Below are 18,670 nucleotides of genomic sequence, written 5' to 3'. Positions count from 1 at the left end.
GGTTGTGGTGGCATGTGCCTGTAGTCCCAGCTACTCGGGAGGCTGAGGCAGGAGAATCCCTTGAACTCAAGAGGCGGAGGTTCGAGTGAGCTGAGATCTCTCCGCTTCACTCCAGCCTGGGAGACAGAGTGAGACTTCATCTCAATAAAAATAAAAATAAAATCGTTTGCTTGTGAAAAATATGAAAGGGTAGATTCTGCCAGTTGGGCACAAAACTTTCTCCTAGAAACTATAATAAGTCTAAAAGTAATACATATGATTGCTTAAAAGAATTCAAATGGTGGCCAGGTGCGGTGGCTCACGCCTGTAATCCTAACACCTTGGGAGACCAAGGCAGGATGATCGCTTGAGCCCAGGAGTTCGAGACCAGCTTCAGCAACATGGTGAAACCCCGTCTCCACTAAAAATACAAAAATTAGCCAGGTGTGGTGGCGTGTACCTGTATAGTCCCAGCTACTCGAGAGGATGAGGCACAAGAATCACTTGAACCCAGGAGGCGGAGGTTGCAGTGAGCCAAGACTGCACCACTGCACTCCAGACTGGGTGACAAAGCGAAAGTCTGTCTCAAAAAAAAAAAAGAAAGAAAAGAAAAAAAGAAGCCAGGAGCAGTGGCTCACTTCTGTAATCCCAGCACTTTTGAAGGCCGAGGCAGGCGGATCACCTGAGGTCGGGAGTTTGAGACCAGCCTGACCAAAGTGGAGAAACCTTGTCTCTACTAAAAATACAAAATTAGCCAGACGTGGTGTTGCCTACCTATAATCCCAGCTACTCCAGGGGCTGAGGCAGGAGAATCCCTTGAACCTGGGAGGGGGAGGTTGCCATGAGCCAAGGTCACACCATTGTACTCCAGCCTGGGCAACAAGAGCAAAACTCCGTCTCAAAACAAAAAACAAAAACAAATCAAAACAAACAAAAAAAAATTGTGCTGTTACAGGAAAGAGGTTCCGATCCAGACTCCAAGAGAGGGTTCTTGGATCTTGCACAAGAAAGAATTCAGGGCAAGCCCGTACAGTAAAGCGAAAGCAAGTTATTAGGAAAGTAAAGGAATAAAGAATGGCTACTCTACAGACAGAGCAGCCCTGAGGGCTGCTGGTTGCCCGCTTTTATGTTTTTTTGGATGATATGCTAAACAAGGAGTGGATAATTCATGCTTCCGCTTTGTAGACCATATAGGGTAACTTCCTGACATTGCCACTGCATCTGTAAACTGTCATGGCGCTGGTGGGAGTGTAGCAGTGAGGACAACCAGAAGTCACTCTCATTGACATCTTGGTTTTGGTGGGTTTTAGCTGGCTTCTTTATCGCAATGTGTTTTATCAGCAAGGTCTTTATGACCTGTATCTTGTGCCGACCTCCTATGTCATCCTGACTTAGAATCCCTTAACCATCCAGAAACGCAGCTCAGTAGGTCTCAGCCTTATTTTACCCAGCTCCCATTCAAGATGGAGTTGCTCTGGTTCACACGCCTCTGACGGTGATCTAGGACCCAAAATGAAAAGTAACATCTCCCTCATGCCACCCCATGGACCCCTCAGGCAGTTGTTTCTCCTTGCAGTGGGGTTCTGCCCCCACCTCCACACACATGCCCTCACTGAGTTCGGAAGGGGGCTTTACCGCCGGGGCAAGGCCCAGATGCATTCTCCTGGACCTGCATGGAGTTGCTTTTTGGGCCTGCCTCGGGGTCTCTGCACTTCCTGTTCCTCCCTCCTGGACCGCTTGTCCCCAGAGAAACGTGTGGCTGGGGACGTTTGATCAGGCCTCAGCTCCCCAGGTCGCACCCACTCGGCGAGCACCTTCCCATCCTCCGTGCCAGGCTGCCTTTCTGCATTCTCCTGACTCCCCTGTGAGAAGTGAACCCCACAAAGGCGGGGAGTTGCTGTTTTTGTTTTGTTTTTTGTTTTGAGACAACGTCTCATTCTGTCGCTCAGGCTGGAGTGCAGTGGTGCAATCTTGGCTCACTGCAACCTCTGCCTCCCGGGTTCAAGTGATTCTCCTGCCTCAGTCTCCCGAGTAGCTGGGGTTACAGGTGCCCGCCATCACACACAGCTAATTTTTTGTATTTTTAGTAGAGATGGTTGGCCAGGCTGGTCTCGAACTCCTGACCCCGTGATTCACCCGCCTCGGCCTCCCAAAGTGTTGGGATTATAGGTATGAGCCACCGTGTCCAGCCCAGGCGGGGCATTGTTTAGGCCACTGCTCAACCCCCATCACCTCAGATAAATGCAGCACACAGTAGGCACTCAATCAATGTTTGTTGACTGAACAAGTGAGTGTTGAACCCAAGCCTGCACCGTGACTGGGCAACAGCAAATGTTCAGGGAGTACTTGCTGAATGAATGAATTAATGAATGGCCTGTTCTACTCCAGTAGTTTGTGGTGGTTGAACACCAGTTCAGATGAACATTGGAGTTGGAGGGTGGGCACACACGGAATCAGGTGAGCAGAGCAGGCTCCACGCCCCAGGTCAGAGTCCATGGGAACCCTTATCACCCCTGCAGGGCTGGGCAGCAGAGGAGGCACATGTCTCTTGGAGGCAGGTGTCAGGACACGAACTCTTGGCCCTCTAGGTCAGGGTGATTCCAAATTTCACCTTAAGGTGTGGGTTGGGCTGTAATAGAGGATTTAGAAAATCAGGGTTTGTACAGCCAGAGGCACTTGCGGCACCAGAAGGGGAGGAGCGACCCTACCCAGGCCGACAGAGCCTGCAGACAGGTAGGAGTGCTGGCAAGGCTGAGGTGGGCAGCAACCTCCTGGACCACCTTGTGGCCAGATAACTGTCTTCACAAACGACTCAGGGGAGCAGGGCCCTAAGGCTCAGAGGCCAAGAGTGCAGACGGGTGCCCTGGGAGGCTCAGGGGCTGTTGTCAGTTCTTCCCTTGGTACCCACTGCTGGGGATACATCAGGGGACAGAGGGGCCTGTCTTCCTGCCACCTCTGCCCAGAGTGGTCCAGGCTTGCACAGTGAGAACACAATTACAGCTAAGATGGGGCCTCCAAAAGTACAGGGACTGCATGGGACCTCCAGGGGTGACACAATACTAAAAACTGAAGGATTGGGAAACTATCAGGCCAGCTGGAAAGTGGAGTGCAAGGAGGAAGTGGTCAGAGCTCAGGACAGGAAGGACGCAGGACCACATCTTAGTCCCACACCCAAAGCCAGGCACAGCCTCCAGTCTTTTTTTTTTTTTTTTTTTTTGGGACAGAGTCTCACTCTGTCGCCCAGGTTGGAGGGCAGTGGCGCCATCTTGGCTCACTGCAAGCTCCACCTCCTGGGTTCACGCCATTCTCCTGCCTCAGCCTCCTGAGTAGCTGGGACTACAGGCGCCCGCCACCTCGCCCGGCTAGTTTTTTGTATTTTTTAGTAGAGACGGGGTTTCGCCATGTTAGCCAGGATGGTCTCAATCTCCTGACCTCGTGATCCACCCGCCTCGGCCTCCCAAAGTGCTGGGATTACAGGCTTGAGCCACCGCGCCCGGCCTTAATTTTTTTTTTTTTTGTATTTTTAGCGGAGACGGGTTTTCACCATGTTAGCCAGGATGGTCTTGATCTCCTGACCTCAGGTGATCCACCCGCCTTGGCCTCCCAAAGTGCTGGGATTACAGGCGTGAGCCACCGCACCTGTCCTTTTTCTTTTTCTTGTTTTTTTCCCCAGAGGGAGTCTTGCTCTGTCACCCAGACTGGAGTGCAGTGGCCAGATCTCAGCTCACTGCAAGCTCCGCCTCCCGGGTTTATGCCATTCTCTTGCCCCAGCCTCCTGAGTAGCTGGGACTACAGGTGCCCGCCACCTCACTCAGCTAGTTTTTTGTATTTTTTAGTAGAGACGGAGTTTCAGCGTGTTAGCCAGGACGGTCCCGATCTCCTGACCTTGTGATCTGCCCGTCTGAGCCTCCCAAAGTGCTGGGATTACAGGCTTGAGCCACCGCGCCCGGCCTCTTTTTTTTTTTTTTTTGACATGGAGTTTCGCTCTTCTTGCCCAAGCTGGAGTGCAATTGCGCATTCTCGGCTCACTGCAACCTCCGCCTCCAGAGTTCAAGCTATTCTCCTGCCTCAGCCTCCTGAGTAGCTGGGATTACAGGCACGTGCCACCACGCCCAGCTAATTTTGTATTTTTAGTAGAGATGGGGTTTCTCCATGTTGGTCAGGCTGCTCTCGAACTCCTGACCTCAGGTGATCCGCCCGCCTTAGCCTCCCAAAGTGCTGGGATTACAGACGTGAGCCACTGCGCCCGGCCTCCAGTCTTTTTTTTACCTTCCTCCAATACCCAGCCAGGGGCCACAGAAAAGCCCACAGACCAAGGGCCAGCTGGGGCCACCTCCCCCAAGGTTCTGGATGGTGTGAAAAGCCCTTGTTTTGTCTGCATGGTGGGTTCAGTTCCATGCGGGGCCGTGGCTGACCTGGCCTGGACACTGCTGACCACGCTGTCCTGAGCTGCAGCAGCCTTGCTCACTGCTGGCCACCGACTCTACATCCACACTGGCCTCCCCTGCCATCCCCTGAGCGGTTCTCAGACCTTCCCCATCCCTTAGGCCTCAGCCTGGCTTGGTGCCCACTCAAGGATGGTGTTTCCCATGTGACTTCACTGGATAAGGCTCCACAGAGCACTCACTGTGGGCCAGGCCAATGCCAGGCCTAGACGGAGCCCTGCCCTGCTTCCAAATAGCCGTGGACCCCTGGGACAGGAAAAAGCTGCCCCCAGTGCTTTATCTAAGCAGGCTTCAGGGGGAGGGGGATCGGGGCCGGAGCAGAGTTCGGAAGGATGTGGTGCAGTCAGCCTGGAGCAGAGGGGAAAGGCCTTCCTGGTAGAAGAGCCACCAGGCACAGGGGCCTGGAAGTGAGGGACCCCAGGCCTGGCACCTGCGGTGAGGGGTGTGCTGGAAACAGGGTAGGTGCGGGGATGCTGGGGGCTGTGGACGGGGACGGGAGACTGCTGAACAAAGGGCTTGCATGTTGTGCTGGCTTGTTTTGTTTTGTTTTTGAGACAAGATCTCGCTCTGTCACCCAGGATGGAAAGCAATGGCTCAATCACAGCTCACTGCAGCCTCAACCTCCTGGGTTCAAGGGATCCACCCACCTTAGTCTCCCAAGTACCTGGGACCACAGGCATGCACCACCAGGCCCGGCTGATTTTTTAAACTTTTTGTAGAAATACGGTTGCCTTATGTTGCCCAGGCTGGTCTTGAACTCCCGGGCTCAAGTGATCCTCCCGCCTCAGCTTTGTGCTGGGTTTTTGAGCAGATCCTGCCATTAAAGGGGAAGCTTCCAGGAACGAGCTCTGATGGGCTACTCCAGGCTCAGAGCTTCTTACGTCTTTCCAACATTCTTTGCCATGAAGGAGTCCCACTTAGAATGAGTGACCCAGAAGAGAAGTGGACCCAGGGCACTCCCTGGACTGGGAAGCTGCCTCCACAGCTTGAGACACAGGCACCAGTGGCTCAGGCCTGAAGACAGAGGCCCAGGTAGGCATGCCAGCTGAGGCCTGCCCAGGAGGGAGGGTGGGAGACCCACAGAGGGCCAAGGCAAGTCTCCGGTTGGGGGCCTGTCCGGAGAGGGTGTTTGCACCCTGAACACCTCCCTGGCGCCTAGAGGGTTCTACTGGCCAGCCCTGAGATGGGCTCCCAGGGCTAGAACCCAGGCTAAGGCCTGGTCTCACCTCCCATGTGGACAGACCAAATGAAGACAGAGTGACCAGATCCCAGCTGGAAACACAGCAGAGGCAGGGGGACAGGGCTGTGGGAACCAGGAGAGCAGCTGGAGGAAGTGTCCAGCCAGGGGAAGGAGCAGAGAAGAGCAAGAGGCAGAGGGAGCTGGTCACCAGATGGGGACCTGGGGACACAGGAGAAAGTGGCTTTGTCCTGCAGCGGGCAGGCCAGGCCAGACTGTCCCCAGGGACCAGAGGAGGAGCCAGCAGCCGTGGGGACAGAGAGGCCTCTGTGAGTGGGAAGCGCCCAGCTGGCTGGAGCCTAGGATCCTCTTGGGGCCCTCCTGGTGGAAGAGAAGGGGGCCGCAGGGTCACCTGTGCTTGTGGCCAGGGAACTAGAGGGGGAAAAGTGGGATCTTTGGAGGGGGTGCGCCCCCATCCTTACTCCACGAGGCTACCTGGGGACAGGTTTTGTTGTAGGGTGCCAGGCCCCGCCCCTTGGAGAGGTGGCCGGGGCAGCCAGCCACAGCTGGATCCGAGAAAGCGCGAAGCCACGGCCGGACGTTTGGCGGGTCTGGGGCGGGGCAGAAAGGGAGCTCTGCGAGGCCAGAGTGGAGCCGGAGCTGGGGGATCCGGTTCCGCCTGCCCAGGGCCTCCGCGCGCCTCCCAGGGCCCCTCGGCCGGAAAAAAAAAAAAAAAAGAAAAAAAAAAAATCAAACCGTCTCTCAGCCAATCGGGGAGCAGATGGGACGGGCTCGGCCAATGGCCGCGGCGCATGTTAATGAGGGCTGACGCTACGGGGAGGGCCCCATTCAAAAGTAGTCGCTATTGTCGCCGCGGGCTGAGCTCGCCGGGCCGGCCCCTCCGTGGGGCGCGCGGGGACGCACGCAGGTGGACGCGGGGACCGAGCCCGGGAGCCCATGGCCGGGGCCGCCATGGCCGAGCGGGGTCGCGTGCCTCCCCCCGCACCCGCGCCGGGCACGGAGGGGCTGCCGCGCGCCTTCCTGCAGAGCCTGCGCACCCTCTTCGACATCCTGGACGACCGGCGGCGCGGCTGCGTGCACCTGCGCGAGATCGAGTCCCGCTGGCAGGGCACCGACGCGCGGGAGCTGCCCCGCGGGGTGCTGGAGGGCTTGCGCCAGGTGGCCCCGGCCAGCGGCTACCTGACCTTTGAGCGCTTCGTGGCCGGCCTCCGCACTTCCCTGCTGAGCGCCGACGGCGGCCCCCGGGACCCCACGCGCGCCCCGGCCCGGCCCGGGGACCAGCCGCCGCCGCCGCCGCAGCGCCTGGTGTTCGCGCCTGCCGACGAGCCGCGGACGGTCCTGGAGAGGAAGCCCCTGCCCCTGGGCGTGCGCGCCCCTCTGGCCGGTCCCAGCGGCGCGGCCCGCAGCCCGGAGCAGTTGTGCGCCCCGGCAGAGGCGGCGCCCTGCCCCGCGGATCCCGAGCGGTCCCAGAGCGCGGCGTTGGAACCGAGCTCCAGTGCGGACGCAGGTGAGTTCCGAGCGGCCCCCGGGCCCCCTCGTAGCTCTCCCGGGCCTGGGCCAGAAACCGGAGTCTCACGGTTTCTGGTGACCAGCTCCCTCTGCCTCTTGCTCTCTGCTCCTTCCCCTGGCTGAACACCTCCTCCAGGGGAAGGAAACCTGCTGCCTGTGCATCTCCCACGAGGGACGGGGCTGGGGAGCGGTTCTTCGTGGACTCCGGATCCTGGAGGGCGCCTCCGCGGGCCTGGAGGGAAAGGGGCTTCATGCCTGTCGTGGTGAGCCCAGGGGCTTAGGGAGGCAAGCCAGACCCTCTCCTGCCACAGCATAAGGCCACCAGGGCCCCGGGGTGGCAGGTGACTCAGAAAACCCACCAGGAGCCCAACCTGTACCAAGCCTGAGCTTGGGCTCTCCATCTCCAATACCGTTTCCGCACCTGGGGACACCTGGGCCCTCAGCCTCCTGTCTGTGGCTGCTCAGGCAGAGGTGCTTCCCTCTCAAAGAAAGGGTCCCCCTTCTCAGTGTGACAGCTCAGCCAGGGGGGCTGGTCCCACTGACCCCACTGAGGCCCAGGCAGGCCGGGTGCTGCTGGTGGCCCAAGAGGACCTGGCCCTGTTGCCAGGATGGGCAGGGGCGTGGGTGGGTCTCCTGCACCCCAGTGGGGCTGTACTATGGCAGATGCCATGAAGGGACATAGGCCACAGTCCCTGGGGATGGCTGGCAGACTCCTCTCCTGCTTCCGGTCCAGTTGGCAGTGACAGGAGATTGCTGAATGGTCCCCTGTCTCCCCCAACCCAGTGCCTGCCTTGGGAACAGGACCTGCATTATGGCTAGGGGTGGGGGCCAAGCTCCCAGAGGAGCCCCAGGCCCCACAGCCCATTCATCCTGTGCACCTGTTCTGCCAGCGGCAGGCCTGCCCACCGGTGGCTCCTGCCAGTCCCCGTGCTGCCTGCTGCTCTGCCACCCTCCCTGTACTGCTCCCCCACCTCAGCCATATTCTCCAGCCCTACAACTGGTGTTTGGAGCCACGGTGGTCCTGGCCTCCCTGGTGATCTGATCCAGCAACCGCACCAGGCTGGGGGACTCTCAGTCCTATGGTGAGGGAGGCTTCAGAGGGTAGCTGGCTCCAAATGCAGGGTCAGCGTCATCCACGTGGCCATGCAATTTGAAATCAGCCATGGGATTGCACGCAGTGGCCGGGCCTGGGGTTTGGAGGCCTGAGCCTGTGGTCCACCCCTGCTCTGCTCTGATGTCCCATGTGGCACTGGCTCACGTACCACACCTCCCTGAAGGTCATGTGGCTTGGGCTCTAGCTGTCACCCTCTGACAGGCAAACGGAGGGCCAGACAAGTGGCATGACATGATTGATTGACACAGCTCACTTTTGGGGTGCCAAATCTGGAGTTCTGAGGTCACCCCAACTCCCAGAAAGCCTCCCAACACACACAGCCTTCCAAGCCCCCAGCCCAGAAGTTCGGGGCCTCTTTCCTTGTTCCCACCTGGGACTGCGTGTTTGCTCCAGGCTGGCTCTGGCCCTGGAGGTGCGGCCTGCTGGCTCAGGGCCCTGGACAGGCAGAGCCACCACCCCCATCTAGCTCAACACCCAGCATGCTGTCATCTAGGGACCCGGGAGCTGCTCTATGGACTCAACCGTACAGACCGGGCCCAGGTGTCTTGGGGCTTCCTCCACGGCCTCCCTCTGTCTGTACCCTCTCTGCTCCCACCTCCTGAAGGGCTGTGTGCCCTCCCACTGTCTTGCCCCAGAGCTGCCAGCCACTCAGCACCGCAGGCGGGAGCACGAACTCAGGCCTGCGTGGAGCCAGGCTCTCTGCTGCGCCTACCTGGGCCCAATTCTTGCATCACCCCCCAACTCCTGTGGCCAGGTGCCAGGTGCATGGCCTCTAAGGATATGCCTGGTGCTGGGGCTACAGCTAAAGGCTGAAGGAGGATGCCCTCCTCCACACCTGCAGCCACTTCTCCTGTAGACTGGGGAGGTGCAGGTACTCCCTCACCAGGAAGCTGGGCCAGGGTGGCACCAACGTGATACTCTTGGCTGCCCCCAGGGGGAGCCCTCAGACAAACTTCACAGCAGGTGTCTTCAAGCACCAGGATGTCTGATTTGTCAGCTGGGTGCATGGCCTGGCATATCACACACACGCGGGACTAACTTTTCTTTTGTTTTGCTTTTTGAGACGGAGTCTTGCTCTGTCACCCAGGCTGGAGTGCAGTGGCACGAATCTTGGATCACTGCAACCTCCACCTCCTGGGTTCAAGTGATACTCCTGCTTCAGCCTCCTGAGTAGCTGGGATTACAGGTGCACGCTACCATGCCCGGCTAATTTTTGTATTTTTAGTAGAGATGGGTTTTACCATATTGACCAGGCTGTTCTCAAACTCCTGACCTCATGATCTGCCCACCTTGGCCTCCCAAAGTGCTGGGATTACAGGCGTGAGCCACTGTGCCCAGCCACTGATTTTTTCTTTTCTTTCTTTCCTTTTTTTTTTTTGAGACTGAGTTTTGCTCTTATTACCCAGGCTGGTGTGCAGTGGCGCGATTTCGGCTCACAACAACCTCCACCTCCCAGGTCCAAGCGATTCTCCTCAGCCCCCCGAGTAGTGGGATTACAGGCACCCGTCACCACACCGAGCTAAGTTTTGTATTTTTAGTAGAGACGGGGTTTCACCATGTTGGCCAGGCTGGTCTTGAACTCCTTACCTCAACTGATCCCCCCAGCCCTCAGCTTCCCAAAGTGCTGGGATTACAGACATGAGCCACCGTGCCCGGCAAGGGACTTTTTTTTTTTTTTTTTTTTTTTTTTGAGACAAGGTTTTGCTGTGTCGCCCAGCCTGGAGTGCAGTGGCACAATCTCAGCTCAGTGGAACCTCTGCCTCCCAGGCTCAACCAATCCTACTGCCTCAGCCTCCCGAGTGGCTGGGACCACAGGTGCGTGCCAGTGCACCCGGCTAATTTCTGTGTTTCCAATAGAAATAGGGTTTTGCAGGCTGGGCGCTGTGGCTCACACCTGTAATTCCAGCACTTTGGGAGGCTCAGGTGGGTGCATTACTTGAAGTCAGGAGTGCAGGACCAGCCTGGCCAACATGGTGAAACTCCATCTCTAATAAAAAATGCAAAAAGTAGCTGGGCATGGTAGCGGGTGTCTGTAATCCCCGCTACTGGGGAAGCTGAGACAGGAGAATCACTTGAACCTGGGAGGCGGAGGTTGCAGTGAGCCGAGATCATGCCATTGCACTCCAGCCTGGGCAACAGGAGCAAAACAACATCTCAAAAAAAAAAAAAAAAAAAAAAAAGGAATAAATGGGGTTTTGCCATGTTGCCCAGGCTGGTCTCGAACTCCTGAGCTCAAGTGATCCACCCACCTTGGTCCCCAAAAGTGCTGGGATTACAGGCATGAGCCGCTGTGCCCGGCCGTGCAGGACTAACTTTCTATCAGAGTCACCATCCTGAGAAAAGTTAGGTTTCCATCATTCACATCCACATCTCTTGCTGCCTTGCAGGGCCCCGTGCAGATGGGAGAGGCATAGTCAGGACCAGAATCCCCCGCCCACTCCTCCCTTAGCCAGCCGCCTTGGAGACCCAGGGTGTGCCTGCGATGTTCTGGGCACTGGGAGTGCAGCAAAGAGCTGGACAAGGCCCCTGGCCCCAGGGAACTCATGGAGCGATGGGGCAGGGTGTGTGTATGAGCAAACATGTGGGCTTGGCGGCACAACCCTCCCCAAGCCAGTGTGAGGAGCTGGGGCAGGGGAGAGGGACCAAACTCCAGCCTGGCACAGAGGCTACACATGGGCCATGCCAGGCTGGTGCCCGAGACCTCAAGAGTGGGCTGAGATGTGGAGGCTGCTGCACCTCAGCAGAGCCTGGCCAGGCCGGTCTGGAGGTGAGCCAGGCCCATGCCTCTCCACAATAGGTGCAGTGGCCTGCAGGGCCCTGGAGGTGGACTCAGGGGATGCCGGGCGGGCCCCCCGTGCCCGAGGGGAACGTCGGAGGCACACTATCACCAGCGGCGTGGACTGCGGCCTGGTGAGCAGGGGCTGGGGCTCTGTGGGGCTCTCCATCTTGTCTGGAGGCTGGAGGCTGGGATGGGAGCAGGAGGGCCTTGAGCCTGGGGGAGTCCATTGTGGAAGTACAGTCAGCTCTGCACATCTCTCTCCCCACGTGGGCTTGAATCCCCTGGAGGGACGGCCCAGGGTCAGGCAGAGGCAGGTCAAGAGGTCGTTCAGGGCAGCTATGGTGGCTGCCCAGCCTGCCTCACGAGGTCACTGCTGCAAGCCAGTCTGGCTCCCCTGCTGTGTGTTCACCACAGGTGGACCTCGGGAGGGTGGGCTCAGCTGAAGGGTCAGTCACCCCTCCCCCAGGGAAGCCTGAGTGGAGGGGCTAAGAAAGGCCAAGACCCCTCAGCAGGAGGCACGGGGTTCCTGCTCCAAACCGGCCTACGGGGCTCACACACGCAGGTGTCCTCAGAAGCATGCGTCCGTGCCTGTGTTTGCAAACGTGTACATGTGCTGCTGCATTTGTGCCTGTGACTCTGGTGCCCACCCACAGGCAAGCTCATGCATGCATGGACGTGTGCGTGCTCACTGGGGCCAGGCATTCCATGTACATGCACGTGTTGCAGCTGAAGCAGATGAAGGAGCTGGAGCAGGAGAAGGAAGTGCTGCTGCAGGGTTTGGAGATGATGGCGCGGGGCCGTGACTGGTACCAGCAGCAGCTGCAACGAGTGCAGGAGCGCCAGCGCCGCCTGGGCCAGAGCAGAGCCAGCGCCGTGAGTGCCACCGCCCTGTCCCCAGGTCCCCACACTTGGAGACCCCAGCTAACCCCAGGCATCCCTGGGCATTATGGCTGCCCCTATTCCCGGACACAGTTGCTGTTGATTGCACCCAGGGTGCTGGGACATCCCTTTTTCCCCCCGCGGCTGCCCCACTCCTAGGGCCTAAGGCGCCTTAGGCAGACCTCCCATCCCACGTCAGCAATGCCCCTGGGATCCCTCTGGGCTCTCTGCAGCATCAGGAGGCAGGAGAGCCACCTGTGGGAACCTCTGTCAAGGCACCATGCTGGCCCTGGCTGGCCCTCTTCTCTGACCACTCGTCCTCTGCTTTCTTCCCAGGACTGTGGGGCTGCAGGGAGCCCCCGCCCACTGGGGCGGCTACTGCCCAAGGTACAGGAGGTGGCCCGGTGCCTGGGGGAGCTGCTGGCTGCAGCCTGTGCCAGTCGGGTGAGTGTATCCCAAACCCCCACGCCCACACTGGGGCCCAGGCCAGTTTAGTGCTTCCCAGCCCTCGTCCAGGCCTGCCTAATCCTGCCCTCCCGCAGGTCCTGCCCCCGTCCTCCTCCGGGCCCCCCTGCCCTGCCCTGACGTCCACTTCACCCCTGGGCTGGCAGCAGCAGACCATCCTCATGCTGAAGGAGCAGAACCGACTCCTCACTCAGGTAGGGCAGGCGCGGGAGGGGTGTGGGTGGGTGACTCCTCATCCGGGTAAGGCAGCCAGGAGGGGTGCGGGGGTGGGGATCCGCAGGCCTTGACCAACTGCGCACCTGCCCAGGAGGTGACCGAGAAGAGTGAGCGCATCACGCAGCTGGAGCAAGAGAAGTCGGCGCTCATTAAGCAGCTGTTTGAGGCCCGCGCCCTGAGCCAACAGGACGGGGGGCCTCTGGATTCCACCTTCATCTAGTCCGTGTGGGCAGCGCGGGCCCCCAGGGCCGGCCTGGCACTCAGCCCTTCGAGCGTGTGCGTCCCATCGCACCCACCCTCTCTGGCTGGAGACCCCCGGCAGGCCCAGGCACAGTCCCGGAGTGGGCGCCTTCCTGCCCCCCTTGCCAGATGGGCTCCCCAGGCCTGCCTCCGACTGGCCCCCGCACCAAGCCCTTGACTCCGTTTTGACTCCTGGTGCTGACATGGGCTGGGACTCTCTTGAGTCCGCATAGTCCGCAGCTACTACTGCCGTTGTCAGTGGACAGTGGGGGACCCCTCCACGAGTTACCGCCCCCCGTTTCCAGCGGTGCTGCCCTGGGTCCCATCTCCAGGGAAAGGCACTGCTCTCGCCAGGCTGCACTTCCGACAACGGCCAGCAGAGGGCGCGGGGCGGCTCCGACGCGGGTCCAAGGGCAGCTTCCCCCCTCAACCAGGGCACCAGGACAAGGTGGCTGTAGCTCGGACGGAAGCAGATGGAGGGGGTGGGGATGGCCTGTAAGTGGGGGGTGCCCGCCTGGCAGGGAAGCCCCAGGGATAGCAGTCGGACTTCAGGTCTTGGCCAAGGCTGAGGGACTGTGGCTGCAGCGGATCTGGGTGCCAGGTGGGCGAGAGTTTGGCCCGCATGTGCCTCCCGCAGACCCTGGGGTGATGGCCTTCCTCATCCTGGCCAGGACACTGCCCCACGTTGAGTCCCACACAACAACCTGTGAGCCTGGCTCCCCAGGAGGGCCTCCAGACAGCTCCCAGGCACGTCATAGGCAAAGCCTGTCCCCCCCCCACTCAGGATTCTCAAGGTCTGGGGTCCTGCTCACCCCCCTTTCCTCTTATGCCCAGCCTGACCCCAGGTTTCAGCTGGGAGAGGCCACTTCCCTCAGCCAAGGAAAACGAGAACCCCCAGGGGACAGGAGGAGGCTGGAGTAGGTCCCCTTGGGTGTCATTCCTGTCCCCTGCCCAGGCCCACTCTCGCTGGTGCTGGGGTACACACTGGTGGGGGGCCCCTGCTCAGCCCAGCCTGGAGGGCCCCAGTGCTACCAGAACCAGGGGCACGGCATCATGGATGGGTTCTGCAGCCCAGGGCCCCGAAGGGGAGGCAGTGTGTGTGGGGCGCAGGAACCCGATAGGGGGCAGTGTGTGTGGGGTGCAGGAACTCAATGGGGAGGCAGTGTGTGTGGGGCGCAGGAACCCGATGTGGGGTCAGTGTGTGGGGTACAGGGACCCCTCATGTCCAGGGCACTTTGATACAAGGTCCCACAAAGCACCTGTCTCAGAGGAGGGGTCCTGGCAGGCAGCGGGGCAACTCCCTTCCAGAACCCAGCTCCATGCTAACCTGCCCACAGCAACCCCACTGAGCCACATCCCCGGCTGCACCTGGCCTGTAGGGGTGTCCCAGGACAGGCCCAAGCCAGCCCAGCGTCAGCGTGCAGCTGCCCTCCTACCCTGAGGATGGGAGTGGGCTTTCCAGGGGACATAAGGATGCCAGGCCTGGATCTCCTGGGCAGGAAAGGGAGCGGATCCTGAGGGCCTGTGCCCCACAGCCCCAGCACCAGGTGGACTGCAGCACAGTGGGTGGGCCAGTGGCAGCTGGGGAGAAGCCCCCCCCCCGTCAGCAGGCTGGGGTCTGCCCACCAGGGCCTCCCCACGTCTGCCTTTGAGGGTGCCTGCCATGCCCTGGGGGATCCTGGCATCTTTAGAGGGCTGGAAGCAGGAGACAGAACAGTGTCTGTCCCGGGATGACTTCATCAGGAGACCGCCCACAGAGCTGGACCCCGCAGCTAAAGCGGAAATGTGAGACAGGCTGGCACCTCCAGAAAAACTGCCTCTCAGCCTTGGTATTCCGTGCAAGGTGAAAAAAAATAGGTCCTCCAAGTTTACAGCTTGAAATCAGGCTAGTGTGTTGCCCTGGAGACCACGAGGGGAGAATTTAAAGTGGCCCGACTGGCAGGGTCTAGGTGGCTGGCAGAGGAACATGCAGACCCTGCCGGGAACCCACCCTAAGGACACAGGGCGGGTCAGTCTCCTTGCAGGATGTGAGCAGCGTCCCTGGGCTCTATCCACGAGGTGCCAGTAGCGTGTGCAGGTACATACATGTGCGTGCACACCGTTATGACACCCGGAAATGTCTCAGGACGTCGAAATGTGTCTTTGGGGGCAGAAGTGTCCCCATTTGAGAATGTGCCCCAGAGGAACACCACCACACCAGGCCTCAGGATTTTGTGTTGATCAAGTTCCAAGGAAAAGGAACATCTCAGCCGGGCGTGGTGGCTCACACCTGGAATGCCGGCACTTGAGGCCAGGAGTTCGAGACCAGCCTGGGCAACGCAGTGAGAGACCCCATCTCTACGAAAAAAGAAAAAGAAAATAAAAGAAAAAAGAAAATGAGATCTCCGGTTTTAAAAATTCATAACCACCACAGGAAACAACACACTATGAGACCCAGCAGAAGCAACAGATAAGACTCTGTAGACCCAGATCCTGGAATTATCAGAGAGAATATAAAGTAACAGTGTTTATATATCTAAAGAAATAAAAGAGATTTCTGGAAATATGAACAAGGAGTGGTATTTATAGTTTCTTACTCCATGAAAAGCATGATCTTTTTTTTTTTTTTTTTTTTTTTTGAGACGGAGTCTCACTCTGTCGCCCAGGCTGGAGTGCAGTGGCCGGATCTCAGCTCACTGCAAGCTCCGCCTCCCGGGTTCACGCCATTCTCCTGCCTCAGCCTCCCGAGCAGCTGGGACTACAGGCGCCTGCCACCTCGCCCGGCTAGTTTTTTTTTTTTGTACTTTTTAGTAGAGACGGGGTTTCACCGTGTTAGCCAGGATGGTCTCGATCTCCCGACCTCGTGATCCGCCCGTCTCGGCCTCCCAAAGTGCTGGGATTACAGGCTTGAGCCACCGCGCCTGGCCAAAAAACATGATCTCTTAATGCTATAAAGAAGACGAGGCTGGGCACAGTGGCTTGCGCCTGTGGTCCCAGCACTTTGGGAGGCCGAGGTGGGTGGATCACTTGAGGTCAGGAGTTTGAGACCAGCCTGGCCAATATGGTAAAACCCCATCTCTACTAAAAATACAAAAATTAGCCAGGCATGGTGTTGGGCGCCTGTAATCCCAGCTACTTGGGAGGCTGAGGCAGGAGAATTGCTTGAACCTGGGAGGCGGAGATTGCAGTGAGCCGAGATGGCACCACTGCACTCCAGCCTGGGCTACAGAGTGAGACTCTGTCTCAAAAAATAATATTAATAAAATAAACATTTATCGGTCAGGTGCAGTGGCTCCCGCCAGTAATACCAGCCTTTTGTGAGGCAGAGGTGGGACGACTGCTTCAGCCCAGGAGATTGAGGTCAGCCTGGGCAACACGGCAAAACCCTGACTCTACCAAAAATACAAAAATTAGCCAGGTGTGGTGGCTCATGCCTGTGTTCCCAGTTACTGGGGCTGCTGAGGTGGGAGGATCACTTGAGCCCAGGAGTTTGAGGTTATAATGAGCTATGATTGTGCCACTGTACTCCAGCCTGAGTGACAGAGCAAGACCCTGTCTCAAAATAAATAAAAGAGAGAGAATCCAAGAAAGTCCAGACTTTTAGATATTAAAGCACACACGTCTAAACAACTATGTGTCGAATTTAAAAATTAGCTGGTGTAGTGGCGCATGCCTGTAGTCCATTACTCAGGAGGTGGAGGTGGGAGGATGACTTGAGCCTGGGAGGTCAAGGTTGCTGTGAGGCCAAGATTACACCACTGCACTCCTGCCTGGGTGGCAGGGTGAGAACTTGTCTCAAAAAAACACACGCGAAAAAAATAAAAAATAAAGGTATAAATAGGGTTTCCTCTTTCATGAAAAAAATAGTAAAATAGGAAACAAACATGATAGACACTTGCTTGAGAAAAAGTACACAAGCCGGGCGCGGTGGCTCACGCCTGTAATCCCAGCGCTTTGGGAGGCCGAGACGGGCGGGTCAGGAGATTAAGACCATCCTGGCTAACATGGTGAAATCCCGTCTCTACTAAAAAATACAAAAAACTAGCCGGGCGAGGTGGCGGGCGCCTGTAGTCCCAGCTACTCGGGAGGCTGAGGCAGGAGAATGGCATCAACCCGGGAGGCGGAGCTTGCAGTGAGCTGAGATCCGGCCGCTGTACTCCAGCCTGGGCGACAGAGTGAGACTATGTCTCAAAAAAAATAAATAAATAAAAATAAACAAATAAATACATCTCAAAAAACAAAAAAGAAAGAAAAGAAAAAAATACTAAATTGGCTTAGGAAGAAATAGAGAACCCATCTGGCCGTATAACTATCGAATAAATTGAAACAGTGCCATAGAGGCCAGCACGGTGGTGTACGCCTATAGTCCCAGCTATTCCCGAGGCTAAGGTGGGAGGATTTTTTAAGCTCAGAAGGTTGAGTCTAGCTTGGGCAGCATAGTAAGTCTGGTCTCTAACCCATCTCTTAAAAACAAACAAACAAGGTACCACCGAAAAATCGGGTCTAGGTGTGTTTTTTTCAGGCAAGTTCTACCATAAATTGCAGGAAGGGGATAATCCAAATATTATGCTAATTTTTCCAGCTAATTAAAAAAAATTAAAGCAATTTTTTTGTTTGCTTGTTTATGGTAGAGACGAGGTCTCACTATGTTGCCTAGGCCGCTCTCCCAAAGTACTGGGATTACAGATCAGGCCATCATGATATCAAAACCATAGAGGACACCGGGCGCAGTGGCTCACGCCTGTAATCCCAGCACTTCGGGAGGCCGAGAAGGGTGGATCACCTGAGGCCAGGAGTTTAAGACCAGCCTGGCCAACATGGGGAAACCCCATCTCCACTAAAACTACAAAAATGAACTGGGTGTGGTGGCACACGCCTGTAGTCCCAGCTACTCGGGAGGCTGAGGCACAAGAATCCCTTGAGCCCGGGAGGTAGGGGTTGCAGTGAGCTGAGATTGAGCCATGGTGCTCTAGCCTGGGTGACACAGCAAGACCTTGTCTCAAAAAAAAAAAAAAAAAAAAAAAAAAGGCCAGGCGCGGTGGCTCAAGCCTGTAATCCCAGCACTTTGGGAGGCCGAGACGGGTGGATCACGAGGTCAGGAGATCGAGACCATCCTGGCTAACACAGTGAAACCCCGTCTCTACTAAAAAAAAATACAAAAAACTAGCCGGGCGAGGTGGCGGGCGCCTGCAGTCCCAGCTACTCGGGAGGCTGAGGCAGGAGAATGGCAGGAACCCGGGAGGCGGAGCTTGCAGTGAGCTGAGATCCGGCCACTGCACTCCAGCCTGGGCGACAGAGCGAGACTCTGTCTCAAAAAAAAAATAAAAATAAAAATAAATAAAAATTAAAAAAAAAAAAGAAAGCCAAAGGGAGGGGGGACCAGCCATGGTGTGGACCTGTGGTCCCAGCTACTGGAGAGGCTGAGGCAGGAGGAGCACTTGAGGCCAAGAGTTTGAGGTTACAATGAGCTACGATTGCACCACTGCAGTCCAGCCTGGGCAACGCAGCCAGACCCTGTTGCTAAAACAGACAAATCAAAGACCTGTTACCTACTTACAGGGAAGAGGCAGGGGGTGGCAGGGGAGGGGGAGACTGTCACCAAAATACCACGGGTTCAATCCAGGCCCTGCTGTTCGCTGCACAGAAACCAATCACTGAGACCAGGAGCACCGCCTAGGAGAAGGCTTTAAGCCGGCTGCAGCCAAGGAGATGGGCGCTCAGTCTCAAATCCATCTCCCTGGCCGACTACAATGAGGGGTTTGCAGAGCAGGGAAGCCATGTAACTAGGTGTGAGAAAACAGGAATTAGGGGCAGCTAAAGGAGAGGAGTTGGTCAACAGGAAGCTGGTGGTTGGTCAGGCAATCTTG

At 57.5% G+C, this 18,670-nt stretch overlaps 1 protein-coding gene across 1 annotated transcript; it reads left to right on the top strand.

Annotated features, from left to right (window-relative positions):
• The first annotated feature begins 6,558 nt into the window (after positions 1 to 6,558).
• On the top strand, positions 6,559 to 15,376 carry SAPCD2 (suppressor APC domain containing 2). Its single transcript, XM_050760168.1, has 6 exons — positions 6,559 to 7,129; positions 11,043 to 11,155; positions 11,751 to 11,897; positions 12,240 to 12,347; positions 12,446 to 12,562; positions 12,676 to 15,376. Exons 1-6 carry the CDS (start codon positions 6,559 to 6,561, stop codon positions 12,802 to 12,804), a joined length of 1,185 nt encoding a protein of 394 aa, XP_050616125.1. The 3' UTR covers positions 12,805 to 15,376.
• The last annotated feature ends 3,294 nt before the right edge of the window (positions 15,377 to 18,670 follow it).

This window comes from Macaca thibetana, chromosome 15, assembly GCF_024542745.1.
Source record: "Macaca thibetana thibetana isolate TM-01 chromosome 15, ASM2454274v1, whole genome shotgun sequence".
Taxonomy (NCBI): Eukaryota; Metazoa; Chordata; class Mammalia; order Primates; family Cercopithecidae; genus Macaca; species Macaca thibetana.
This window is presented reverse-complemented; position numbering and strand designations above follow the sequence as displayed.